Genomic DNA, 27,699 nt, shown 5'->3' on the forward strand with positions numbered 1-27,699 from the left:
AATTGCCTTCTGCTCAGATCAGATTTAAGGATAGACATGGGAACTCCTTATGTGCTGGGAAACCTTTTCAACTTCTGCCAGCATCTGACATCCACAAGGGAAATAAGCAGTAGAAAAGGCACAGTAAGTTAATGCCCATTCCTAACTCTTGAGGCATCTGGCTTCCAGTCCAATCCAAATTGTAATTCAGTGTGACAATGCACTCATTACTGCCACCAGTAAGGGTATAAGCCCAGAGTCAGTCTGGTTTTCACACATACAGACACTGAATGCTGAGTTTTTTCCCTATGGATTACGATTCCAGAACAGGAGGGGTCACTCATTCACTGACTGTTACATGGATCTGTATTCTAGGATGTCTCTTGGCTAGGATCCTGCTAGAATGACTGGTCTCCACTGTGCTGCCAACTTTCATAAAACAATACAGATGGCAATATTTATGCTTGTTGAGTGGTCTTTGAAATGTATATGAGAGTGGCTCAGTAGCTCCAACTTTCACACATTTTACAGTTCCACTCCTAAACCCAGCACTTAGCCATTGCTCAGTCAGAGCTTTCCCTGCTTTCCATGAGATCCCTGTCTTAGCAGAGACTTCTCGATTTGGTCCCTAGACAAAATGTTTGATAACTGACCCGCTGTGTTCTTAATAAGCATCAACAGTTTTGTGTAGTTCTAAGCACAGGTGGATCTGGATCTCACATGCTGGAGATTCTCAGCTTTGGATCTATCTAAGCACCCAAAATGCAGACTAAGCTCTTCTCTTGGGAGATATCAGGAAAATTCTGGACTCAGAGGGCTTTGTGCAGTCTTGATTTGTCCCAACATATATCCATACATATATGGATATATATGGGACATTGCAGAACAAAGGGTCTCTCTTCTTGTAAAAAGCCTGCCTTGTAATGGAAGTTAAATGAATGACAATCACTATGTGGGGAAAAAAAAGCTTCACTCAGGGGAAGAAACTCAAAAGTAGGTCTTCATTTTTTGTGGGTACTATGGAATGAATGAGAGTGATGTCAGATGTAATATAACACTGGAGTGGAAAGCCTAACAGAAAAAGACACAGTTACGCTGCGCTGGCTTGTTCTAGACATGAGCTATCCATTAAAAGTAAGTCAAAACCCTCAACTTAATTTTGTACATATGCCATCCCAGCCCCCGGCCTCTCTCCAGGCATTTCAAAGCTGCAGGAGCAAATTTGCCTTCTCAGAAAATATCTCCCTTGAAGGCAAAGGAACTGTGTGCACAAAAGCTCTGGCAGCTTCCAGCAGCTTCCAAACACTAACAGTTCCTTGTAAAAACCCCAGAAGAAGTTTGAAGCTCCCAAACTGCCGTAATCTTCATTAAAACTTTTATAGTCTGGTCCAGTAATGTAGAAACTAACTGGCTGCCATAAAATGCCATCATTTGCTATTTGTGGGTAATTCATTGTAGCAGTGAGTTCAGAAGGTGAAAATGACAGAGCTGTACAGGGATTAATTTGGTCCCTGACACAACCCACACCTTGGGCACAATCCAGGGGAAACTGATGGCTCACCAGTGAGGAAGTGAGTGTTTTCCCTGCAGGTTGCTGGCTCAAGTGGGTTACCCTGGCAGAAACAGGGCTTTGTTTCTGCCACCCTATCCAGCTTGGACTTCTCAGTTTAAAGCCCACAAGTAAAAGTGTAAGGACATAACATCTGATCTTGCCCTCATACAGCATTTCTCTGTGGACAACTATGGGTATCAGTGTGGCTACTACTTGTTTACACTTGTGTGAGAAGAGTTTGCAAAGCCAAAGAGCTCAAAAGAAACCTCTGTGGAAGTGTTTGTTTGCCCACAGGTGTTTCTGAGAAACTGACAGCCTCACTTCCTGGCCTCCAGGAAACAGGCTGTCTGTAGCTGTATCCCATGGGAAGGGCTTGCCATCAGGCACTTACCTGACACAAAAGTACAAAACAACCGGTCCTGACTTTTTGGGGAAGTCATGTTCCAGCACCCGGCGGTCCAGCTGAAGCCAGTTCAAGTGTCCCCTGGCAAGAGAAGAGACAATTTTGAGCCTGGCACCAAAGAGGTTTCTCACTCCTCACAGCAATGAGGTCTGAGGTGTTACAAAACGTGAACCAAAATGTGTGCTATTTGCCCTGGACTAATCACATGATATTTGAAAAACACACAATAAATGTTTGAGGAGCAGAGGCGATATCATCCTGGCAGTGTTTCAGCCTGTGAATCGAACTGCTAAAGTTCAATCTGTCAGGGTGAAAGCTGGCAGCACTGAGCAATCAGGACGGCCCAAAATGTTATAAGCATCACCTTTTTATTACAGGCCCCTGGAGCAGTTGTATCATTAGAAGTCTGTCAAGATTTTCATTAGAAATCCTTATGGTTAAGAGTTTCCATGATGCCTGCAGTATTTCACTCAAGGCTAAACCTGACTCTACAGCCTCAGACAGTTTATTTACCACCCACATGCCTGCAATAGCCTCTCTAGGTTTGCCCAGCCCTCATTTTTTCTTCTTCAGAGAGCTCTTGAAAAACAGCTGCTCCATGAAGCGTTCCAGCTCCAATTACCACATGCTGCTTTTCTTTTGCCTAGCTGGTACCTGTCGTTGTTATTTTCTCCTATAATTTATCTATTCGTGCCTTGCTGCTGGAAGCTTTCCTGGGCAGGAGCTCTGTTCTTTGTCACGTTCCCCACATTGCAGAGCACTGTGTGTGCGTGAGAGGTACTTTATAAATACCATTATTTGTATTACAATCTCTCCCCAGCTAAGATAAAGGCCCTGTTCAATCAGGCACTGTGGAAATACCTAGGGTAAAATTCAGGCCCCACTGAAGCTGGCCAGAATTTTGCCACTGCCTTCAGTGATGCTAGGGCTGCATCCTGTGAGCTTTTGGCTGTTGGTTTCAGTCAGACCAGATTTCACCCAGAGGGAGAAGCAGCCCTTGCCTTCAGTACTCTGCTGTCTAGACAGGCAAGGGGAGAGAGAATTGAAATGATTTGGGGGAGCAAATAAAGCAGGAAATGGAACTCAGACATCCTGAGCTTTATTCTAGTGCCTATGCACCAGCTCATGCTAATCCTCAAGAATAATTCTTCATTCCACTGCAAATGAAAAAAAGGCAAAAAGAGAGCCTGCTTTAAAACAAAACTTTAAATTAACTTCTAGAATTGCCACAAGCCTTTTGGTGTACAAAAGGACCAAAGCCTGTTTTATCCCCTGCTCTAGACACCCGTGTGCTTCTCTCCAAGATATTTTAACTTTCAGACAGTTTTTCCTCTAGATAAAAATTTTAAACCATTTTTTTCTCTATTTTTTTCACTTTAGGTAAAGGGCAGCCTGTACTGTGGATTAGGGGCACAGATTTACTGGCAGCATGGCTACTGGAAAGGGTTGATATAATGCAGATTTTCAATCCAAACTGGTCACTTTATATATCTCCGCTGCAGAACAGGGGCTGAGGGCAAGTCTGCCCAGTCTGGGATCAGGGTGAGGATGGCCATGTTAGCTTGTCTGGCTGTGGGGACTAACTAGTCTTGCTCTGGGCATGCAGTATGATGTAGGAGATCTCCTCCCATCATTTCTGCTGCTGGGATGCAGCTGCCCAGTGCTAGTGTAGGATCCCTGCATGATTTCCTGTTGTTCAGCACAGATGTGCACTTTGACAAGGTTTGGTTTTTAGAAGGCAGATGCTCCAGGCTGTCAGAAAATAATCCCCATGGGAAGATTCTCAGCTTAGGCACCAAAAAAATTAAAAGAATCTGCATTTCCCACTGCATCCCCCTTCTTGACATCCATGATTTTACCTATTCTCTTTGTTGTGAAGTGCTGTTATGTTGCTTTTACCAGGCCTCAGGAAGGCTGGAATTAGCTGTGAGGGCCACAGTTACACTCATGCTCACCCCTTCCTAGCCAAAGTACAACCTGAGCATTTACCACACAGGCCATGGTACAAAATGCTGTCAGAGCAAGGAAAAGCCATGCTAAACCTGACATCCTATGGTGAACCTGTCCAGTTCCATTTGTATCACCAGTGCAGCATCCACCAGCAGCTGATGGTGTTACACACCAGTTCCCACTGAGGGCGAGTTGTTGACAATGGACTTACTCTCTACCTCTATGTTTATTCAACAGCAGTGTCTGGGTTTGCATAACATGCACAAGGAAGGGTTGAGAAGCCATGGTGCACAGCACAAAAAATCACCTCAAGGTATTTCTCATTTTGAAAAGAGTTGCTCTTTTCGTTCTCCTTGCATTTTAACAGGAGGAACTGGTTGATGTAATCATATCACATATGTATCTCACTTCCACATTTATGTTGCACACATACACATTCTGAGTACTGAGTAATACATTTAATTGCCACCGAGTTTTTAGGTTGAGGAGTTTCATTAGTCTCATCTGCATGGAGCTTAAATCCAAAGCTCCTTCAGAGGAGGAAGGTCACTTAAATCCCTGCCAGGAGCTAACTGCACACTGTACTCAATTACTACTTACAATCTTTCATCGCTGAGGGCTTCTGCACTGCAGATTGTCACCAAACTCCTTGTTTTCAAGCGTGCATGTGTGGCATGTAGGGAACAGCAGCAGTGAGCAGTCACTGGTATCTGCCTGTGAATGTGGTCTATCAGGGAGCCAAACTCTGATGCCGTTGCACCACAAAATGCTTTGCTCTGGAATCTGTCTTCTTGTCGTCAGCAGAACTATTCATGGAGCACAATCCCATGTAAGACAGGGAAAAGTATGGGCATATAACCCTAGGCATGTAGTAATCCTGACAGTTTTCATGGACCAATTTAGGCAGCTTGCACTGGGATCTCATTCATACATGCCCATGTCTAGCTGGATTTCCTTCATGGTTCAATTTAGAGACACAAGGTTGCTTTTGTTTCATTATCACCATCGATTTGTTCACTCAGATATTCCTCTCCATGCATTCACAAATAATGGTGCAACCAGTTTTGGGGGACCTTTAGGGAGGTTGAATATTGGAAGCCAGATCATTTCCCTCTGTTGCTTGTACTCATGTCGGCAGTTAAACTGGTGTGTCAATAACAACCACATAACCACTTTTAGGAAAAGAAACTGGTTCCATTTAGGATACAGACTGAGTATGGATTTTGGTGCCCAGGGTCCATTTTGTCGATTGTGTGCAGTAGTTCTGTTTTCTTTTGTAAGTAAAGAGTGGCACATCAATGAGTACTTTGCCTCCAGGTGGTTCTGTTTATACAGTTTTACTGCTTAGTGTCCAGTTTTCTGAAAAGTGGATCCACATTGATATGTGTTATAAAGGTATTTGGACCAATAAACCAACTCACACCCTTTCAGTGTCAAGGAAATTTTGAATTGAATGGACATTGAGAAAGACCAATTCACATAATAGGAACCATATAAACTATTTTATGTTTCCATCAATCGCAACAGAAACAACAAACCCTTTAAGCTCACAGATTTCCTCAATTACTTTCAAAGGGGCTGAGAAGCTCACAGAGTCATAAGAGTTTAACTATACAAATTTTGCAACACAGTGGACTTGGTGATAAAGGAACTGGTCTAGTACCAGAGGAGGACATTATTCTGAGAGCTGCACCCTCTGTTGGACCAGCTGTTCAGCCAGGATGTGGGACACTTGGTCCCTTGCTTCTCTGCCACATGCCTGTAGGGTGGAAATAGGCTTCCCCCAGTTCCCAGGGAGGAGAGAATATTCCAGGGAAGAGTGCTACCCTGCTCTGTGGGGAGCTGTGGGAAGCAAAAGTTGGTATCTCTCCATGGAGCAGGTGACTCAGATCTAAAGATAAGTAAGGGACATGGAAAACCTGCCCATGGCCAGAGAGGGAGTCTGCAGTGAACACAAGAGCCACTTGCTCTCAGTAAATGCTGGAGGAGCTGATACTAAGGGTGGTTAGCGGAGATTCATAACCAGCTGAACTAAAAACCAAGCCCTTTCCCCATCCCTTTTCAATTCTAATCAACCAGGATATTGCTCTTCTGGCTTCCTGTGAAGCTTGGCCCCTCGTGCTGTACAGGGAGACCCCTGTGACCTGTGCTCTCCCACAGTTAATGGCTCACGCTGTAAAACGTTCCTATGATCATTAAAATAGGAGGCGTTATTGTCCCCTCCATAATAGCCTGACAATCTCATTTTAGTCACGCTGAATGCCGTAATGACCCTATATTATCACAAGAAACTATTAAGTTGCCAACGCAAAGGTTGTTCCTATTGATTTTCTTCTAAGGTTGTCATGATAGAGCACAACTAATGAATGGAAATCCCCAGTCCAAATAATTTCTAAATAAATTACTCTCATAGAGCTTTTACTCTTAAACAGAAGAATTGATTTAATACTTTAGTGGCTTTTCTTCTTTCTAAACTTGCAATTTAGCCAACCTAAGACTACATTTATGAACCAGGTTTGTTCTGTTTTAACTGCTTATGAGTTCCTTCAAGTAAAGCACATGGAAACTCAGTGGAGAACGAAGAGAAGGTATTCCCTGAGGGCCTGTGTCAGAGAATTAAAGGGTTTCTTTTCACATTCCTGGCCTATATCAGCTAAAGGTCTGTGTTACGTGTCCTGCAAACACACAGTAAGAGACTGTTTTTACTACTTTTTGAAGAAAGGGAATTTTTCAAACTTCCATTTCACATTGCAGGTCAAGATCTGTGGTACAGACAGCCCAGTTTATTTTCTGAAGCTGACATGGAACACCTATTTTCGAGACTGTCTAAGGCCCCAGGCATATTCTGTTGGCTGTGTTCGGTCAAATAAAACAGCTACTGTTTGTGCCAGCTCTATTCAAAGCATTTTACAACTGAAGAGGAAATACTTTGTTCAAGGTTATTTTCACAGCACTGAAGAAGCTTCAGTGCAAATAGCAGAGTCAGAAAAGGACAGCAGAAAGGCTGCAGACCAGCTTCAGATCACCTAGGACTTACTGGCTTGTTTCTGGGCTGCACTTCCTTTTAAATGAGGATGCCCCCAAGTCTGTCATCTGGGCTGGCTGAGCATTTCCTCCTGAAAAGCATCCTGCTCCATCTACAGGTCTGAAGGTGACCAAGTGAGTGGATGCCACCACCTAACCTTTTGAATCCTGCCTGGACAGTGCACAAGCTCTGCCTTGACAACCTCTGTCAGCTTCTCACGCTTCCTCCCTTTGCTAGCCTAGATCTTTGCTCACACAGTTAAACCTGGAGGTTCCAGAGGAGGCTGGGCTATAATTGCTGACACCTCCTCATTAGCTTCTCTTGCACTCCCAGGGGAGCCCTGTGCCCACCCAGCTGAACTGAGAGCTGGGACTTGCTCTGCTGCTCTCTGGTTACAGTTTGAGATGTGCTTTGTTTCTCTCCTGTGCTCTTAGGACTGTTAAGGGAACATTTTAATCTCCTAGTGTGCTTTGGCTTCCCGGCATGGCTTTCTTGTGCCTCTTAGGCAGCACCCAGTGAGTAACTTACTCTCTCCAAGAATAAACACTGTGGTAGGAGCAATTTCCTCCTCCTGCTTTATAAAAGGCCAGTGCCTCCTACTGTTCCTCCTTGGAGGATTAGTCTCATTAATTTTTGTTGGGTTGGAGATCTCCTACAGGGCTGAGCCTCTCATGTCAGTGAGTTGGGATGGATTCTGGGATCTTGTCTGATTCAGGTCCTGCTTCTGCACGTGCCTGTAGCTGAGCATTCTTCCATCCTGGGAGCTGTGTCCTGAGATGGCCTCAGGCTGTCCAAGGCAGGTGCTTGCTAAAGGAATTGACTTTAGAGGGGTGATTGCTGCCGAGATGAATACGGATATGTTTGTGCAATTATCCAGCAGCCTCTGATTACCCAATCCTGAATCATTATTCCAGCAGACAATTTACATTTCTCTGCCACTTCAGCAGGAGAGCGGAACTGGCTCATGACAGCAATACCACTGACTCAGCTATTCTGGGGACACAGCATTGACTTGAAAATCTTCATTTTTAAAAATGATTTAGGTGTGAGAAGCCTCTTCCTGATTAATATACAAAGAAAAAACCTATTGCAAACTAAGGTGAAGTACAGTGGATGTCCATACGAGACGTAGTTCATATGCCAAGGAGAGTGTAACTCCTGAGAGAAAACAGCTGGAAAAATATAACAGGGCAGTGCAGTAGCACTGAGGGTTCACAGTCTAGGACTAATCATAGCCTTTGGCAGACCTCTAATGTTTCTCCAGTGCAAATTTTATTCTTGTAGTTTAATCTGGCAGTAGATATGGCCTGTCTTGGGACAAAACCTCAAATTCTGTGGTAATTTGGTCCATGCCTCCCTAGACCTTGGTCTAGGACCTTGGTGTACACGGTGTTTCTACACCAAGATTTTCTGTGAAAAAGAGTTGCCTCTCAGGTCTTTGATTTCTCACACTTACGTTTCATCTGTGAATGCAATTCCAAAGTACTCCTTCTCCTTCAGGTTGAAATGAGATGCCACCAAGTCAAGCAACTCCTTGGCCAAAAGCTTTGGCTGAAAAACAAGAATGAAAGAAAGTGATTAATGAGGAGAATTGGATAGAACTGCACTGTGCTTGAGGAGGAAAACACTATCCGTGAAACTACTCCACAGCTGTTGCTTTTATGTTCCCTCTGGTGTTCAAGCTAAATCTGCAAGGAACATTAGCTCCTTGAAATGAGCAGTAGTTTCCCTCCTAGGTAAATACTAAAAACCTGGCAATTCTGACCTATTCAACACTTAATGTCTCTGCAGACAGATGATCTGCTGCCTGCCAGTGCTCAGATCTACCAAGACCAGCTCACTCCCATGCCTCTGATAATTTTAGTTGTTAAAGCTTTTTATCAAGGACCTTTGCAAACACAATTCAGACACCCACTCTCTCTCACACACAGCACAGATATATGCTCATAACACTAAGAAAATACATAGTGCCAAAAGATAGGATGTGACAGGACCAGATGAGAAGTAAATGACAGAACAAAACAGTTTCCCATTCACTATTGCTTGTCATATAGAGATAAGGATATATCCTCAAATTCAGGCACTTGGAAGGAAAGACAGGAAAGCAGCACACACTTTCAGAATACTCTTTGTAAGACAATAAAAGCCAAGCTCAGAGAAACAGATGACGGTTCATTACTACCTTTTCTGCAAAATCTTATTTGTCTTTTAACTCTAATGTGTTCTCCTGCCTCTTTGAATTCTCATCTGCTTTGTTGGGCTCCTGTTTTTCCAACCAGATTTCTGAAGTCTTGGTCATAACACAACACTTGTCCTGACTGTCACTTGTAGGAAAGAGGGGTACAAAGAATCCAGGTAACTGCAGCCTGATATAGCCCCCGATCCCAGAGATGCAATTGTTACAGAAGCACTGGCACAGCTGGGGTCAGAGATCCCAACAATGTTCCCTGGTGACTGCTTGTAAGGATTTGGTCTACAAATCTCTGTGCTGCAAACCTCAGTGAAAATAAAGCTGTCTGCAGGCTTGACTGCCCCAGTGAGTCTGCCAAGCAGCTGAGTCAGTTACCCCAGACGTGAACCTGTTGTTAAATGGAGGTGAAATGATGATGCTGTGCAGAAAACACATGGCAGGGACGTGAGAACCCTACTGTCCTAATCAACTACTCTGTCCTATAAACACAAACACAGCTATTGAAAAAACCCTGATTTGTACCTAACTCCCAGACAGATTCATAAGACTCTCAGACTCTGAAAATGTCCCTAAATGCAGCACTATCACAGTATCTGACACAGCTGGGACAAACTTATTTCTCTGTATATTGCCCTGGCATTCATATGAGCATTACAGCATCCTCTACCCACCCTAGTGGGGACATCCAATGCATGGGGGGTTTCTAGGTCATGCCAGCAAAGAAAGAAGCAATAGCTGTGCCTAAATGCAGCCCTGACTTCAAGCAGCCTCTGAATATGACAGAAGTTGCTGTGTAGGAGGAACAGCCAGGCAGATAACAAATAGGTGGGATGCAACCAGCTTCATTTTAATTCCCAAGTCAGACTTTTCAGGCACAACCATTGGAGGCTCTGCTGTGACTACACTGGTGACTGCATTGACCTTCACTCCTGAACAAGCTCCCAAATGGTGCTCAGAGATGAGTGGACCAGGCATGGGACCATGGTCAGGCCCCTTATACTCTTGAGTCCCATCAAAGTCATAAGCAAAGAGTACCTCAGCTACACCAGTCCTTTTGGAGACTTCTCAGATACTTCTCTCCTAGTATTGTGCTAAGTGGGATGGACATTTGCAGCATCCCTGTCTCCTGTAAGATGAACCTCTCTTTGTCAGAGCATTTTAAGGACAAGCTATAGTTTGACTTATGATATACACAAATACTGTGATGAAGAGGCTGGTAAGACTGCCAGGTGAATTCAGAGATACACAGGGTCAGTCCAGGTACTTACTGGGGGCATTGGATGAGTTTCCAGCTTAACACCAGACAAACAAACACAAACTTTTTAAGGAAAGAGAGGAAGAGGGGCTTGAGCCTGTCAATGTGCAGTTTGAAGCCTTGCTTTTCCCCTGCCCCTGCCCAAAGGTTTCTGCTCCTTTGTCTCCTGGCTGGGCCAAATTCTCTCTTCACCAGAAATGGATTTCTTCTCAGCCCAAGGCTACCAAGAGGAGTGGGAATGCATGGCAGGACTGACTCCTCCATGGTCAAGGCCATGGTGGGGGGAGCTGGTGGAGGTGAATCCAGGAATCCCCACACTTGAGTGTATTGTGGGCTGGGAGCTGAGTGACTGTCACTGCCTGGCGCCTAGTGCTCTGTGTGACTCAGTTATTTGATAAACAAGCAATTGTGTGGCCAAGCAAGGCAGTGAGCCATCAGCCAGCCTGGCTGGGTGTCCCACCTGAGAGGGCAGGGCTCCGAAAGAATGGTGAAACATCATGCCTCAAACACAGCAGAATTTTCCCAAGCCTAGGTTAAGTGCACAGAAGGTACAGGTTGAGCTTTTGCAAGAAAGCAGACCAGAGCAATGAACAGTTGATGTCTAACAGGCTGCCCATGGACAGGGGGAAGTTATGGGTCCCTCTGCTCCAGTCAAACAGCACTGCCATAAGGGACACTGGACAAGGAGGAAAAGCCCCTTCTGCTGCTCAGCTACATCATGAAAAAGTGACATTCAGCATCCCTTGTACCATACACTGCTGCATCCAGCCCCAGCTATCAAGTGAGGAGCAGCACCCAAAACCACCTGCCTTCAGCCACCCTTCTCAGGCAACATGAGTGAATGTAATGTGCTGCTTCCTTATTTTTGCTGAGTAAGACCAGGCTGAAAAAGCCATGGAGAGAGGTGGTCAGCATGGTGTGACAGTTTTCCCATCTCTACTGCCCAGAAGGGTATGCTGCTCTCCCAGCACAGCCCCCTGAGGCTCAGCAGGGGCATGATTTCCAGTGCCCTTGCTGTGGGACCTCCTCCAAAGCCTGTGGTAGCAGATAAGGGAGGATAACCCTTTGCCTTGCAAGATAAGTGAAAAGAACAATAGATGCAGACCCAGCACTGGAGCGGTGCCAGGTTAGTTACTGGGCCAGAGTCCCTGAAGAGGCTTATGGCAGTGAAGTTAAGCCCTGCTAGTCCCCTCCAAGATTACTTTCCACTGTCCCCTTATGCTCTGCAAGGTTATTGTCCTTTCCAGTGGGATGACTTGGGTGCCCTCCCTGCCAGACAGGCAGCCTGAGTCTTTGGAGGGGAGGAAGGTGTCTTCTCCAGGTAGTAAAGACTCCTTGTGACAAGCTTGCACAGCAGGGATTAGGCAGGAAAACCCAGCCAGGCAGAAGCTGAGCTGCAGCCTGTCCCGCTGTCTCAGGAGAGACCCACACGCTCGATGTTAGCGGTTAATCTTCTTGCCATTCGCGATGGGAACGGCTGAGCAATGACCTCCTTTCATGTGAGCTGCGCAGACAAAGAGCTCATTAGCAATGCCTGTGGCAAGTTGTTTTAATTCATTATTAATTTCTGGACTTCATTTTCCAGAGGGAAAATTTTGCATTAATAAAACTTCCATCACAGACACACTGAAGGAGATGGGGACTGATCTCTGAGAGCAGGGAAATCAATAGGAAGTGGTCCTGGACCTTCTGGATTCAATGCAATTGGATGGTCAGTGAGACAGCTTGTGCATCCCACAGGAATATATCAGGATAACAGGTGGCATTCAGAGTAGAAACTGAACCATGTCCTCGATTATGCAGAGGTACAAAGCTGGACTGGGGTGCCCTGTGAGCTGCCCAGGCAGGTGTGGAGACTCCTCTGCATCTGCTGCTCTTCATCCCCTTGCTACCCACACCTTCCTGGCAGCCTCCATGTAACCTGTATCACAAAAAGCAGCCTGTGGGGCATGACATAGTTGCAGCTGGCTGGCCTGAACTTGGGATGGGGAACACCAGGAGAAATCCTTTGTCTGCACCAGCGAGGGCTGAACGTGCTTTGCTGGTGGGGTGGGTTGTCAGAGCATTATTCAGCCAGGGCATGCCCTGCTGCTGCCTCCCTCTGCAGAACCCTCTTTGCAGAAAGGCATGTTAAGGACAGTGCTCTATAAATCAATTGCTATTGTTACTGGAGAAATCAGCAGGGACCTGATTGTGGTTCCAGCACACTGGAGCTGTGGCTTTGGGGAGGAAGACTCTGCTCCTGGTAAGTGCTTACCCCTGCCAGGAGGAAAGGCTGAGGGACCCACACTCCTGTGTATGTGAGTCTCTGGCACAAACACTGGCCATTTGTTAGTTAAACCCTGTCCCTGAGGCTTCTCTGCATGGCAGTAACCTAAGTGCTGCCCTGACTCTGCACCCCTACTTGAACTCCCCAATTCCTACTCCAGTCTGGACTTCCTGGACTTGCAAACATGACATTTTCCACAAAACTTACAACCTCAGTGCTGGGTCACTGGATCCACCTGCCAGGTATGATAGCACCAAAACACAGTCCAGGGGATTTCTGATACTCTGTAGAGCAGACAACTCTTCTGTGAAGTCAACCCTGACTTGAGAGCACTCTGAGGCTTCTTCCTCCCTCTTGGAGAGGCAGGAGAGCAGAGATGGACTCATTAAGGGCTGTCTCCTTGTCAGTAGAATGACCCAGACCCAGACATCCTTCCCTGCTCCCTGGGCCATGCCGGAGAGGTTTGTCTGAAACGATAATGCTGCGCATTCATGAAGCCTCAGCAGTGAGGAGCACACTGAGCACGTGGCTGGGGCTCTCTGCAACCCTGCAGGCTTGAAGCAGTGAACTCATTCCCTCCTTGCCCTCCAAAACAGCTGAAGTTTGTTCAAATAATGACTTAGAGGAAAGGGAGAGCTTTATTAGTGGTGTCAGGAGATGGCAGGGAAAGGGCTGAGCCTCAGTAGCAGCTCTGTGACTTGAACTTGCCATGAAGAAAGATTACAAAAAGGACCAAACGCAACGCAAGATGGTCCATAAGGGATCACACTTGGCTTCCATTCACAGGGATGTCTCTCTGCACTTCCCCCTTGCTCAAAGAGCCCACTCCAAACCCAAACTACAGGCACAGCCAGTGCTAGCAAAAATTACACCAAGAAAACTTCAATGCACACAATGCTCAAGCTCTATCTGTATCTTCTTGGCTCTGGCAAATTAACCACAGGGGATGAGTCTCTCTTCCATGCACTCTAGTTATCCCTGCACAGAGGCACTCTACAGGTGTCTCTTCCCAATTAGACATGATGGTAACATCCCTGAATAACAACAGAGCACAGAGAGCACTGAAGGCAAGTAGGGAGGGGAAGGACAAGCCTGAGAGCTCCTTGGAAAAGGAAGGCTGCATAAGAAATGATGATTCATACTAATTCAGTGTCAAAAACCCCAGAGTTTCCCGGCTCTTTGATGTATTTATTGGATGAGCTCATATTAGCATGAGGTCACTAATATGGCCTGCTGTACCCACTGGGGGAGCAGGCTGGAATCTGCTCATGGGAGACCTCCTCAGTGCTGAAAAGATCAAAAGGAGGAGGTGAGATACAGGTGAGATGCAGAACAAGACTTTGCTGCACAAGGTGACACATAAACCCTGTTTTGGTGTCTCCTAGCACCAGCCAGTTATTGTTACACAGGCTTAGTGACAATACCGACATGTTATGGGCATGTGTTGGCCACAGGACAGGAGGAGGAGCAAGAGGACTTCTGGGGAGAAGGATCTCTTACAGCCTGGGAGAAGCTGTAAGAAGGGAAGGGAAACCATCCAAAGGCACCTGTACAAGCTTGAGAAGTGGGTCCATGGGAACCTCATGAGGCTCAACAGGGTCAAGGGCAAGGTGCTACACTCAGGTCAGGAAAACCCCTGGTATCAATACAGGCTGGGGGATGAAGACATTGAAAGCCACTCTGTGGAGAAGGACTTGGGGATACTGGTGGATGAAAAGCTGGGCATGAGTCAGCACTTGCAGCTCAGAAAGCCAAATGTGTCCTGTGCTGCATCACAAGAAGCATGGCCAGCAGGTTGAGGGAGGTGATTCTGCCCCTCCACTCTGCTCTGGTGAGAGACCACCTGGAGTGCTACATCAGCTTTGAAGCCCTTACTAGAAGAAAGACATGGACCTGTTGGAGAGGGTCCAGAGGAAGGTCATGAAGATGACCAGAGAAATGGAGTATCTCTGTGTCTGACAGAGACAGAATGGGGCTCCTTCTGTCAGTCATTGTGGAAAACACAGCAGAAACACAAGCATTCCAGTATTAAATATTCAATATAATTAAAAGACAATGTTACTGGGATTTGAGCAGAGCAAGGAACTCTGGAATCATGTGTTTCCCCAGTGGAAAGACAGACTGCCCACTTTTGGCAGAGAAGCATGTTTCTCTATGACAGCTTCCCATTAAGCTTAGAAATGAGTGAGTTATAGAGAGAGATTATCTATCCACAGTCCAGCAGTGCCATGAATAAAAAACAGATGACATGGTATTAGCAGCTGCTGGTACGTCCCTAGAAACTCAGGCACACACAAAGTATATTTCATTGTTTTATTAACTGTCAAACAAGGCTATCCCCCCTCCCCCATGTAACAGCTTTTCCCTAATTCTCTGTGGCAGAAGGTTTCTGGGTAATGTATAGTTTCAACATATGGACAGATGCGTGCCACCCAAATCCATCCAGCACAGACACATGTTGAGCTGTGGGAACCACGTACCTGACTCACACTGAGCAATGCCTCATCACATTAGGTTAAAAACACTGCTACCATCCACTGTCCCCTTGCTGGAGGGACTTACAGTGAGGTGCAAGAATGCAGAGATGGCACACTGCTAAGCCAAGCGCTGCAATGCTAAGATTGCCTGCAGGACTGGTGCTCAGCACTGATTTTGTGCTATAGCTCAGCTGTGGTCAGGCACGGGCTCCAGGACTCAAACCACTGGTACTCAGCTGTGAGCAGGTTTGGTTTCTGCAGGATGGACTGTGAAGTGTGTTTAGCTCAGACCAGCCTCCTGAGTCTTGTTGATTTGGTCAAACATTCAAAGGTTGAGTGTTTGAAAAATGTATTTTTGGTGGCTTGAGTTTCAATGTAGGCTGGGGAATGTGTGCAGTGTGGCCAGTCCATCATCAGTGAGAGAGAGGTGAGGTGGAAAAGGAATGGTTTGCATGAATGCAGAGCAATTCCTCTCGTGGCTGTGCCCAGCGCAGTCCTACCAGGCAGGGAGCAGCGCTTCTTCTTCGGTCTGCTCAAGCCTTGGGCAGTGTAATCAGGAGGAAATAAAAGTGCAAAATGGTGCTTCATGCACGATTCTTCCCCTCCACCGACTATTAGCATTTGCTAATGAAGCAAACTCCAGATCCTCCCCACGAATTAGATCATCTACTAAAACCAGTCACAACCCTATCCTCCAACACCATGAAGATAAGGGCAGTAAAGGAGCCCATATAGGCCCTGTGTGTTCCAACTCTGCTCCTCTGGGCATTGATACTCAGTGGCCAGCAGCCCTATTTGCTGTAAGTCAGCAAACTCACCATGATCATGTGTGCACCTGTGTGCATTAGGCAGGGCATTGCCCCATGATAGCTATGGCCTGTAACTCCGTCCTGCCCCTGCTTCCTCGTGCATGAAACACAGAATTCTCTCATCCAGGGGCCATTGAACTGTCCCTCACTTGCAATTCTCCTCTTGTCAAACTGGCTCTGCCAACAGCTCTGTCATCCTCCTGTTTAACCCATTTCACGCGCTTCCAAGAAAGAAAAATCCAAAGTCACTCCAATGTAATATTATGTAAATACCCAGTAATGGCCCTTTTGGCCATTGTCTCATCTGAATACAGGGTAATAATGCTGTACAAAACTGCTCAGGCTAAAGGCTTGGGGCTTTAGGGACTGCAATCCCTCTTATGGGATAGATCCTCTATTCCTCCACTCCATGTTTATTATGTCAGTATATGGAGAGCACAAAATCAAAGGAGGCTGGGATGTAGTTGGGTGAAAAATTATTCACTGAAATGCAAAATGCCTGGAGAGGGAGCACCTTGTTTTTTATCATGGAACAGCTGAACTCCATCAGTGTTGGGGACCAGCAGCAGGAGCACTGCTCTTGCTGGCACAGGCAGCACCTCCTTCCTGGAGTCAGTGGTTGGCTCTAAAAATCTCTTTTCTTCATTTGCATAAGCAAATGAGACAACTTGCCTCCAGCAGCCGCCTCGGGAATGTGGAGGGTGGTGACAGAGTGCCACTGATGTTTTTTTCTTGGAAAGTCAACACCCGCAAGTTGTGGGAATTAAGATTTATTAGAGTCAGAGAGAAACAGACAAAAAAAAAATTTGCCAAGTTTTTTAAAAAACATCTGTTTGGTAAAAGGATTAGAAACACCCTACTGACAAGTTGCCTCAGAAATATTCACAGATAGAAATACAGCTTCATTTCTGGGTTCAGCTGATACCTGACACTTCATATCTTAAGTCAGAAGGCATTGCTGATACTCTCTAATTCCCCTACACATTAGCAATGGGAATCTGCTTAAATAATTTTGCAGTCACAGAAAGCACGAGCTGGCCAAGTCTGCATGGCAAATTCATGTCAAAACCATAATGAGAAGCAGTTGGTGGGATGAAAAGACACTTTTGGGTCTCTAGCATCCCTCCTCCTCTTCCTGCCTGACACGGAGGCAGCTGCACTCTTCCCCCATTCAGAAGGGGTCTGTGTTGATGCCCAGTGACCCCATTCCTCTCTGTTGCCATCTGTATCACCCTGCAACTCTAACAGAGTTTTCAGGTGACTGCATCCAAAGAGGCCAACCAGCTGCAGCTGGTACTGGAATAGGAAATCTGCCCCATGCTCAGATCTTTCTCTCCTCCATGACAAAAGGCTCAGCACTTCCCTCTTCCCTCCATTAGCCCTCTGCCTGCTCCATCCCTTCTCTGTCCCCACATACAGCTGAAAGAGCTTGGCTGATGTGCTGAGGATGGCAGAAGGGTAAGCCCAGTTTTGGGGCTGGTCCCAGCTCTGATCATTTATTCTTTGTCCATAGAGCTGAAGTACAAGGAGATTTGGTGGCTTAGAGCAGCACATCCCACATGAGAATCTACCTCTCTGTCTCCTGCAGGGCTGGGGAGAGGGAAAGGATGCTCTGCCTGGCATTTGAACTGATGTCCTGGTCTGCCCTGACTACATGGGGTGCCAGCATGAGCAGCACACTGTGAAGTATTTTGTCCTGGAATCCCCCAAGAGTCTGCATGTCTGAGCTGTGCAGTCTGGATGTGCAGGCTCAATGCACATCCCCTTCACAGAGCATTCATGCCAGGTCCAGTGTCCCCCAGCGTACCTCCCGTGTGCCAGAGCACTGACCTGGACATGCACAAGCAGTCCTTTCTGCACAGGGTTTCCAGAGGAAAGTGGTCAAAATCCTCACAGATTCCCCTGCGTTATCTTTCTGGGCAGTAAGAAAGATCATGCAGGACAACCTCATGTGAGGACTCAAGCCACGCTCGAGTCTTTTCCAACTGAACTGTGACCAGGAGCATGAACTGAGTGAGAAGATCTGGCCAACCATAGGAGTAAAACTCAGATTGGAAGGGCAAGCAGACGTATTTTTTGGAGGGCTTTGATGGAAAGTGTGGAGCTCCTTATGCTGACTGATGCAAAAATGGCTTTAGTAGCACTGCCAGGGTCACTGCCAGCTCTTCTAATCAGCCATGAAAACATCATTGAAGCAAGTTAAAAAGTTGCCCCAAGTCAATTTGCGCATGCAACTTTTATTATTCTTTATTTAAACTTTCTAGATTTGTTTTTGGATGGTTGGAGGAAACAGATCCTTCCTCTATTATCTTTCTTTGGGTTTCTTTCAAAACTTAACAACATCAAAGCAACTTTCAAGCAGATTCAGTTCCTTTAGAGCAGAAGAAGACCCACTCTCAGCTATGATGATCAGATTCACTAGCCCTTTAAATCATCCTCAACGTCTTGAACCTATTAGTGATCTATCTGGTAGCTTCCCATCTCCTCATGCATGAAGCATCTATGAGATTTGTATATATAAATGAGAAAAATATGGATAATAGATCAGCAGAGCAGAAGGAAGATGCCCACACATGGGAGAACTGCCCTGGTTTAAGGCCATCAGTTTTATACAAGCAGTAGAGTGAAGCATGTTTTAAAGCAAAACACAATTTTCAAGATCACAGTGGCTTCAGTGTCTCCCACTCCACCTGATCTACAGCTCACTGGACTGGGTGTATTTGGCACTTGGATCTCTATGGTTTAGCAGCACTGCCTATATCAGGTCATAGCATATCACGCTTCCACAGCCTCAAAGAAGTCTGGATAACCGGCACCTCTTTCTTCTTTCCCTCATCTTTACAAAGAGTCAGAAAAGTCTCATTTTTCAACACAAAGGCATTTAACCTGTGGAAGATGCTCCTGCAACAAAGATGGATTTCATTGCCATTATCTGTAATCAATTTAAGCAAGCAATGACATTACTGAGGCTACACATATCTCATGGTTTTATCCCAGAACTGGGGGCTCAGAGGATTTTTCACCTTTCTTCGCCTGTAACATGCAGCAGTGAAGGATACAGAGCCCAGATTAGATGGAGCTCTCCAATTGGAGATGGGTGCTAAATTAATACAAACTGAAGCAGCTCAAGATGTGACTTGCACATGCTGGGGAGTTAAGAGGGTTTCTGTACATGGCTTTGGTTCAAACCCTTGTCTTAATGTAAAGGAAAAAAAGACATGGATATGGCATTCTGTGCAGCACTCTGGGCTGGAAGTGAGGTGGCCTACTTTAAGAAAGCACTTCCAGTGTGACAAATTTATTCAGATAATCGGTATTGTAAATGTTTGGCTTAAAGTATTTTGGGTCTTCATGTGTACTTGCCTTTCAGTTTCTGAAGCTATGTATAATTTTGAAACAGGGTAGTCAACTGCTGCAAGAAAGTCAATTGTGTTTTAAATCATCTGACTGTATCACATGTGGCAAATCAAACTTTGAACATGAAGCGAGCTTCAGAGCTAGCTTTCTGGGCAGGAATCCATTTCACACTCAGCTGACAATGGGGTTTGATAAGTGCTAGGCCAGTGTGAATAACCAGCTGCCTTCTATATATATTTCGATTTGGTAGCATCTGTTGAAGTTTTATATCACTGAGAGATTGTTGGTATACTTTTAAAGCATTAAACCTACCTTGACAAGGTCAACAACAATTTCTACAGAGGTTAGCATTTTTATTTTGAAATATTTGATCATAATTCTATCAAACATTAAAGAAAGAGTTTGGCTAGGGCACATAATGAAATTGGACAGCTCACACAATCCATTTATCTTTTCGACTGTAAACCTCTGAAGCGCTCTAGTTCATCCAGTTTCAAATCAACTGTAGAAATGTCCATCTCCGCTTCATGCAGCCTACAGAAATTGGTGCTTGGAAATGCTCTTGATCTATTATTGCTGATGTGGAAAAGGAAAAATAATTTCCCAAGACATACTAGCTTAGCTGCATTCTTATGTTCTGTTTGCTTTCTGAAAATCTCTCCTGAATAAGGATGTTTATTTCCATCCTCCCTCAAAGTCACTTCTTCATCGCTGAAAATATTTAATAAGCTAAGTGAATGCTTATTTTTGTAGCACATTTTCTAAATGCATTAAAATAATAATTTAAAACCCTCTCTGTTAGCAAACCTAATGTTAATAAAAGTAAATAAAGTAAATAACAGTGCTGGGTCTGATTCATAGGATTAGACTGTCCTATTTTACACACCAATTGTGAGTGCAGGGAAACAAACTTAATGAGAGCTGCATTCTCATGTGCTGAGACTGGGGAAGGTGAATGCCTGCAGAAGCATAGTAGGTGCATGGGCTTTTGTGCATTCATCTTCTCTATCTGTACTCAGGGATGCAGTCAAAAGAGCTGACTCCACCAATATATTCACCATACATACAGCAATGTTAGATTCCCCTCCCCTAAAGAACTTGGGAGTTGAAGCACATTGGTCTTCCTGGATGTTCTCATCAGTTTAATTATCTGTGCATATTGCTATATTAAGAACACACCACAATGTTTTGAAGCTTCTGGCTTAACACACTCAAATGTAAAGCACACCATGAAAATACTACACATCAGACAGTTCTTCTGTCTGAAGCTGAACTTCACTTGCCAGATGTTGGTTACATTGCTCAACGCCTGATGGCAAAGCTCAGATGTTATGGGGAGTCAAGTGGTCAGGGAAAGAGAGAAATGGGATAGCTAAGGAAGCTGCTTCATCCTTGAAATCAAGTAAAAGTGTGATGCATTGTGTAGGTCCAGCTCCCAAGGCACAGGAAATCAGTGCTACCCCACTTCCTCACTGGTCACCTGGCTCCTAATCTCCTGTGCCTGAGTGTGGTCCCCAAGGTCACAAGAGTGGTGGCTGGGACTGGCCCCTGACTCTGCTGGGCCATGGGGCAAGGTCTGATACACCTTGTCCTGTAAGACAGAGGATCTCTCCACTCTGAGTGAGCACCCAAGGGGAAACTTTGCCTCCTGAGTCAGCAGAAGGTGCAGGATGTAACCAAGGATTAGGCTTGTGAAAAAGCGTGGTTATTTCAGAGGGAATGGAAAAAATCAGCATCTTGTCATGTGCATGACAGATCAACGACTCTGCAGTCTTCCCTGCTCAGTCTGTACATTCAGAGCCTAGATATGAAGTCAACCAAATACGTGTCCTGAAGAAGCAAAGGTTTCCACATCCAGCATGCCTTGGGACACAGCAAGGAAGCTGCCTGGATCCCCTGCTCTGGTCAGTCACAGCAGTCACCACATCCAGCACTTGCCCATGTCAGCAGCAGAAGGACAGGGAGAGGACACTTCAAGGTTCAATGGGGAAAACTTGGGTGAAAGCAACTCCTGCCTCCACTTCTGGATGCCTGGTGCACATCAGGACAGTCTGGAGCCTAAATGGACCCTACCTCCCGCCACACCTCACAGCTCTGCTCTAATGCCCTTCCAGGCACCCTGAAAGTAAATGGGAAGGGGACAAGGATGCTGTGCTTAATTTCCTGACTCCAGGCTCACCAATGTCACATCGTGACCCCCATAAATAAAGGAGGAGGCAATGGAGAGAAGTGATGATTGGCCACAACTCAAAAGAAAAGAAAGCAAAATAATACTTGCTCACCATAGGAATTACTGAGAGAACAGAAAGGCTTATTTCCCCTGATATTTGTAAAAAGAAGTGCTGGTAATAAACCAGTTCCATTATAAAGGAGGATGGTGAAATGAATGACCGGATGAGGTAGTGAGTGTCTTTTATTAAATGAAAACAAAATTTTTTTTCTGCAAAGAAAGAATAAAGAAAAAATAAGACAGAGTGGTTAGGAGAGAATTCAGGCAGGGTAGAAACGGCTAGTGATAAGCAGCTACTAAGAAAATGATTGGAAAATGTAAATGCATACAAATGTGGGTGATGACCCACGTACTTGGGCGATAGCAGAATTAGCCAATGAATGTAATGAACCATGAAAGGAGAAGCTTGGAGACTATGGAGAAATGAGGAAATTTTTCTAAGCAGGAGGGGTAGAAAGCAAACAAAGGCAGTCTGGCTTCTGAAAAGGATTGATACTTGGCCTGTGGATGGGGAAATGTCCAAGAGTGTCATGCCACTGCATGGCACAGGGAGTTGCTGGGCACAGGCTGAGCTTCCTTGCCAGTGTCCAGAAAATCTTTCTGGGTCTTACCCAGACACGTCCTCACTGCAAAGTGAGATCCACGTGATTAGGCAACTGTACCTGTTCCTACTTTCATTAAACCCAATGTGGAAGATGGGCAGGAGCAGATCCTACAGCAGCAGTGTGGGCAAGGATATCAGAGAGGCTGTTCCCAGTAAACTTCACTGAGTGACAGAGACTAAGTCTCAGAAGCTGAGCCAGCCCGGAGATCAGTCATGCTGCTGGCAGATGCTGGAAGCACAAAGACCTCCATAAAATGATGCTGGAGGTCTTGATGGCTCTCTGACAACTGAAAGCATCTCTGCTGACTGGCCAAAGGTCACACTGCCTGCATGACAAATCTCTCTCATCTCTTTCTCCCTCCACATATCCCACCAGGTGGCTGTGGAGCCACCTCAAAATTTATGGCAAGGAGTAAATGAGTTTATCATTTCTAATGCTGAAGGACTGAAGTTTTGGGAAAAAGTTGCACTTCATACATCAGGGTGATAAGAATAACGGCATTTAATGTGATTTTTGAAAAACTGAGGAAGGTGAATTTGGGCAGAAGAAAGCTTTTGTCATTCTCTGTTATAAAGCAGAAGAGATGTCTCACTTGTAGTGGGGAATTAGCGTTCACTGCTAGGGGCTCAAGTGCCCAAGTGCTACAATTTTCTCTTCCTTCACAGAACCTTCCACAACTGTGTGGTGGTTTTTATTCCTTGTATTGGGAGCATGCCATGGACTCAGTGTATATCTGCCTCTGATCAACATTCAGAGCTTCATTATTTAAACAGTGGGAACTGCATTTCTATTGGTTTTCCTTTCCATATACCTTAAATAGTTGTTGACTGAAAGCTTTGAAAACTGGGTAGCTGTCATGTGAATCAATCCCCACCATTTATCTTGACATTGGCATTAACCAGGACCATTCAGCCAAACTCTGATTTGGCATTAGGAGAAAAAAAGGACTCACCCCATCCTTTTGTCCCCACGTGTCTGGGCAGCCCTGCAAAAGCACAGGGTGGGCTGAGTGCAGCTTATAGGAGATCCTTGCTTGCAGCACAGGAAACTCCCATATGGGCTGCTGGTTCCTGTGCCATCAGCTGCAGAGTGGGAATAATACCCTCTACCATTAAATCACAACATGGGATGTCCTTTTTCACCTAGGATATAGCCTCCTATTGAATGGACCTCAGTAGGAAAACCTTTATTTCTACATATTCCCCTGCCAAAACTATTCCTCTGTAAACGGAGCTTCCAGAGCAGCTCCTCAGTCACTTCAGTATCTGGACTTGAACTAGATTATTGAGAACTATGGGAAGGACCCTATATCTTTAGAAAGACAGTGTTCCATTCCACTTGCCATAGGGATCAGGAAAACATTTGCCTGCCTCTCTGCTCTCTCAGGAAGCTCTGAAAATGGAATCGCAGTTTGTCCAAGGAAAAAGATGCCAATATTCCTTTGAAGAGAAAAGAAACTCAATGGCAAATATGTTTTATCCTGCAGAGTCTGAATCCACAAAGGGACTCTTGCTGGTAGGAAAAGTTATAAAAAAGAGGGCAGAAATCCCAGAAAAGGCAAAATTCTCAAACAGAGACTTAGTCTCAGACAGAAAGTGGTTATATGAAAGCAAAGAGATATGTTATATCCTTATAGTGTAAACCACTGCTGCTCAATGGAGATTCATCCATCAATACCAGAAGAGAAGCTGGCCTATGGCTCTTTGCTGCTTTGCCAGACTTTTATTAAATGCACAAGAATGCCAAGTCTGTAATGTCTAAAAGTGAATTTATTTAACAATGAACTCTTTGAAAAGGGAGTCCCAAATGTGTAATTAATAATGAATCAGTGATGTGAAATCTGATCCAAAGCCTACTGAAGCTGATAGACAGACTCTGACTTCAAGGAGCTCTGGATAAGGCTCTCATTAGGCAAAAGGAAAAAAAAAATCAAAAGCTGAGCCAGCTAGTTGGTTAAAAAATATTATAGCTTGGATTCTGTGCTAAACAGAGACATACAATAATCTGCACTGCACATAAATCCCTTCTCTGCTGACAGGGGACTCACACATTTCTGTGTCTGAAGCTGAACTTGAAATCTAGGAGATAAAATAAAATAAAAAAAAGCTGTGAGGGAGAGTCCCAAAAGGAAAACCTCCAGCGGTTTGAACCACAGCTCATTTCCTCTTGGCTTGGACAGGGAGATAACTGTCAGCTCTGTGTCATCTGGAGGCAGCATCTGGATGCTGCTGCTCCCTGCGTGCCGAGGCTCTGCTTTGCCCCCGTCCTGCCCCAGCCTCAGCACCCACCTCTGCTCAGCCTCCCCTGGCTTTGCCCCAGCTCCACACAATGCACAGCACGGGGATTATCAGCCTGGAATTCCTGCCAAGCCCAGCAGAGTGTGGTGTCCAAAGGGGGATGCAGCTTGTCTTCCATCAGTGCAACTTAATTCAATTTGTCAGGGATGCAGACGGTTTGGGTGAGCCTGATCCGATCACCACCACCCAGGCACTGGCCAAATTTTGCATTGTGATGGGGTTCTGGCAGCCTCTGTTTCTCATTTGCTTTTCAGTATGACTGTAATGGGGAGGTGGAGATGTTTGTTGATGAACAGTTTCATCATTCCATATCTTTTAAGGGAGACATAAAGTGCACATATTAAGTCATCCCCTTGAGTCAAATATTTTTAAGTACAGTAACACAGCTCATTTTTAAGTAATCAAATAATAATTAAAAATAATCGTCTCCCATTTCTGCTGAAGAACCAATGCATCTACATTGAATTTGTTTTTTTAATAGCAAATTGTAACTCAATCTAAATGTAAATTCCTGGAGAATCTGCTATCTAATTCTCATTATTTCCACTTGCTTAATGCAATTAGAAACATCTGTCACTGATCAACTGTCCACGCAGTGAAAACAAATAATAATTCATGCTCTCTGCCTCCGTAGTGTTTTTCAGGGAATGGAGTGCTTTAAAACCACTCACTAGAGCCCAAGAGCTAGAGCTGTGCAAAATGCTTGTGACAAGCTCTGAATCATAGCAAATGTGTCTGACCATCAGCATCTCTCCAGCTCAGTGACATTTGCTGAATAATTTGAGAAAATCCCAGATACATATAAAAGTCACCAGCCTGCTTTCTAGAAATATTTGGCTCTGGGGTACCCATCCTCAGGAATATATGATGTCCTGCCAAGGACAGATATCACCCCCTCATCCCAAAGCCTGGACCCAAGGTCATGGTGGAGCACACAGATGCAGCTTTGGTTGCTGAAGGAGCATCAAAAAGCCAGTGAAAGGGAGGTGGGGGCAGGAAGAAAAGACACTGGAATCACTGGGGATTGAGGGTTATCCCAGCTGCTGTCTGTGCTCCCACTTTATGTGCCTGTGAGAAGAGTGGAGGGAAACAGCAGAGTGAGAAGATGTCAAAAATGGGCATCCAATCCCCGTGAGATGAACCAGGTCAGGGGCATGGATGGTGGTTCCTCCTCTTTAAAGCACATTAGCACATATAAACTCTCTGGTTGCTCAAAAGACAATAAAAATCAAATGAGAAGATATGGTTTGGAAGAACTGAATGTCATGAAATAGGCTTGTTCATCCCCTGCCCACTAGTGATGGGGATGAAGAAGGAGTAAAGGCAGTCCAAGTGGAAAGGTGTTCTAATCAGGCATGTACTGCTGAAACATCCTCAACAGACAAAACAAAATTAATCCAGAAATTAATCAAGAAATGCCACAAGCCCATGCCACAACCAAACACTCAAATCTTTTTGCCTTTGAGCTGCTCAGCAGATGGAGGCTCATTCCATGCAATGGTCTGGCTGCTGCGTGGGACTGACACATGGATGCTGGGATAAAAACAACAAACAATAAGCAGTAAACATCAGAGACACTGGGGAAACGTGAGCAATGGCTTTGCCCACACCACCACATAGGTCAGAATGAATCTACATATTAAATGGCTGTCCTGGCTTCAAAGTGAGATGGGGAAATGAAGTGAAAACGGCTTGGCAGGTTTGGTTTATTTTATTCTTAAAAAGGGCAAAGGCAAATCTCTTTAGTTCATTCCTTTTCCAGGAGACAAGTGTAACTTAGAGATATTACAAGATCCACTCTGACATGCTGAAATCTCTGTGTCTGGGCTGCCAAACCAGGAGGGCTGGGAAAAGCTGAAAGTTGCTGGCCTGCTCACGATCTCGTCAGGTCACATTTAGTCACCTCTGCACCTCCTGCTCCAGCCATCCTGATTCCTCCATCCTGCACTGTAACCACAGGGTTATACACCCAGCAATGAGCCAGTGGTGCCTCTGCAGCTTGGCAGTTTAATCCCAGTGGCCCAAAATGTACCTCGTTGTGTCCTTGTGAGGATGAGGGGATGCCTGTACTTCTTGGTCCATGTTATTCCAGGGAGTGAAGGGGATGGTGGCTCCCAAAGGCAGATGTGACAGGGATCAGGCTGCAGTGCAAACCTGCTTGCACAGGAGTGATTATTCTTATTCTGCTAATGGGGATGCTGGAGACAGGCAGCACAGAGGAGGGGAGACTCCTCTCCAAAAATAGAGATAAGTCACTAAGCCAAAATATGTACTATTAATCAATTTTCCCAAAGATAAAACTTTACAGAGTTGGCATGTTTTGCTGGCTCTACCTCCAAGCATCTGGTTTGACCTGCTACCAAGATACCTTCAAAGTCACAACAGAGGCTGAAGCTTCCTCCCAAGGCAGATTTAGAATTGTGCTTCTTCCTCCCCAAATATGGGCACTTTCCCAGCAAAGGTAATAACAAGAGTTTTCATTCAAACATAATGATAATGAGCCATGTCTGAGTGCAGAGAGATGGGAAAGTATAAGACATCCTATCTGTATTAACAACCTCTCATCCAAAAAGATTGCTTCTTTGGGAGAGGTCAGGGCAGGAATGTAAGGGGAGAACGGGTACATCTTGTTGCTTATGATGAGCTCATGCAGGTTTTTTAAAGCATGACCCAATTATAAGCCAAGAGCCATCTCCTCTGTCCTGAAAATTAGAAAAGCTGATGGTTTTTCTGATGATATCCAGGATTGTGGCCGACACAAGTGCCACAGGCAGCCTTTCTGTGCTCGCAGTCAGTGCCTCCCTCTGTCTCCAGGCACACAACTCATGGCTGTGCTGCTTTCAGCAAGCTACTGCAGCCCTGGGGGAGGAGGGGAGATAATCCACCGAAGAAGGAGATGAATCCATTTTGACTTCACAGAGCCCAAAGCTCCCCCATGAGTAGGCACTTCCCCAAAATAAAAGACAGAAAGCCACAGAAAGACAACGAGCCACGCACTGGAAATACAGCAAGGGTTGGGGGTTGGAGATTTGCTCTATCACTTGAGGACAGATTTCCTATCATTTCCAGACAGAATGGGCCTAAAAAAGCAGAAGGAATGGATCAGGACTGTAGAGGGAGAGGCAGGGTGAGCAGGGCTGGGGAACACTCAGGTCTCCCTCAGGAAGGGCAGTGTGGTCTCCTCGCATGCCTGTGCTGCCATTCCAAGGCTCCTGCCCCCTCTGTGGTCGCAGGGATCTCCTTTCCTTCCTGTGCCACAGGCAGTGGGATGACCTAGACCCAGCAGCCTTTGCTGGTAGC

At 45.4% G+C, this 27,699-nt stretch overlaps 1 protein-coding gene across 7 annotated transcripts in view; it reads right to left on the reverse strand.

The window, feature by feature from the left end:
• FRMD4A (FERM domain containing 4A) overlaps nt 1-27,699 on the reverse strand; it is a 355,196-nt gene that overhangs the window by 87,386 nt on the left and 240,111 nt on the right. For all 7 annotated transcript variants that reach the window (XM_085083045.1, XM_085083053.1, XM_085083062.1 and 4 more), the window contains 2 exons: nt 8,366-8,460; nt 1,923-2,015 (listed from right to left, as the gene is read on the reverse strand). In XM_085083045.1, the coding sequence (XP_084939171.1) occupies nt 1,923-2,015; nt 8,366-8,460 (188 nt within the window). The remainder of the gene's footprint in view (nt 1-1,922; nt 2,016-8,365; nt 8,461-27,699) is intronic.

This window comes from Lichenostomus cassidix, chromosome 1Aa, assembly GCF_008360975.1.
Source record: "Lichenostomus cassidix isolate B80296 chromosome 1Aa, HeHo_3.0, whole genome shotgun sequence".
Lineage (NCBI taxonomy): Eukaryota > Metazoa > Chordata > Aves > Passeriformes > Meliphagidae > Lichenostomus > Lichenostomus cassidix.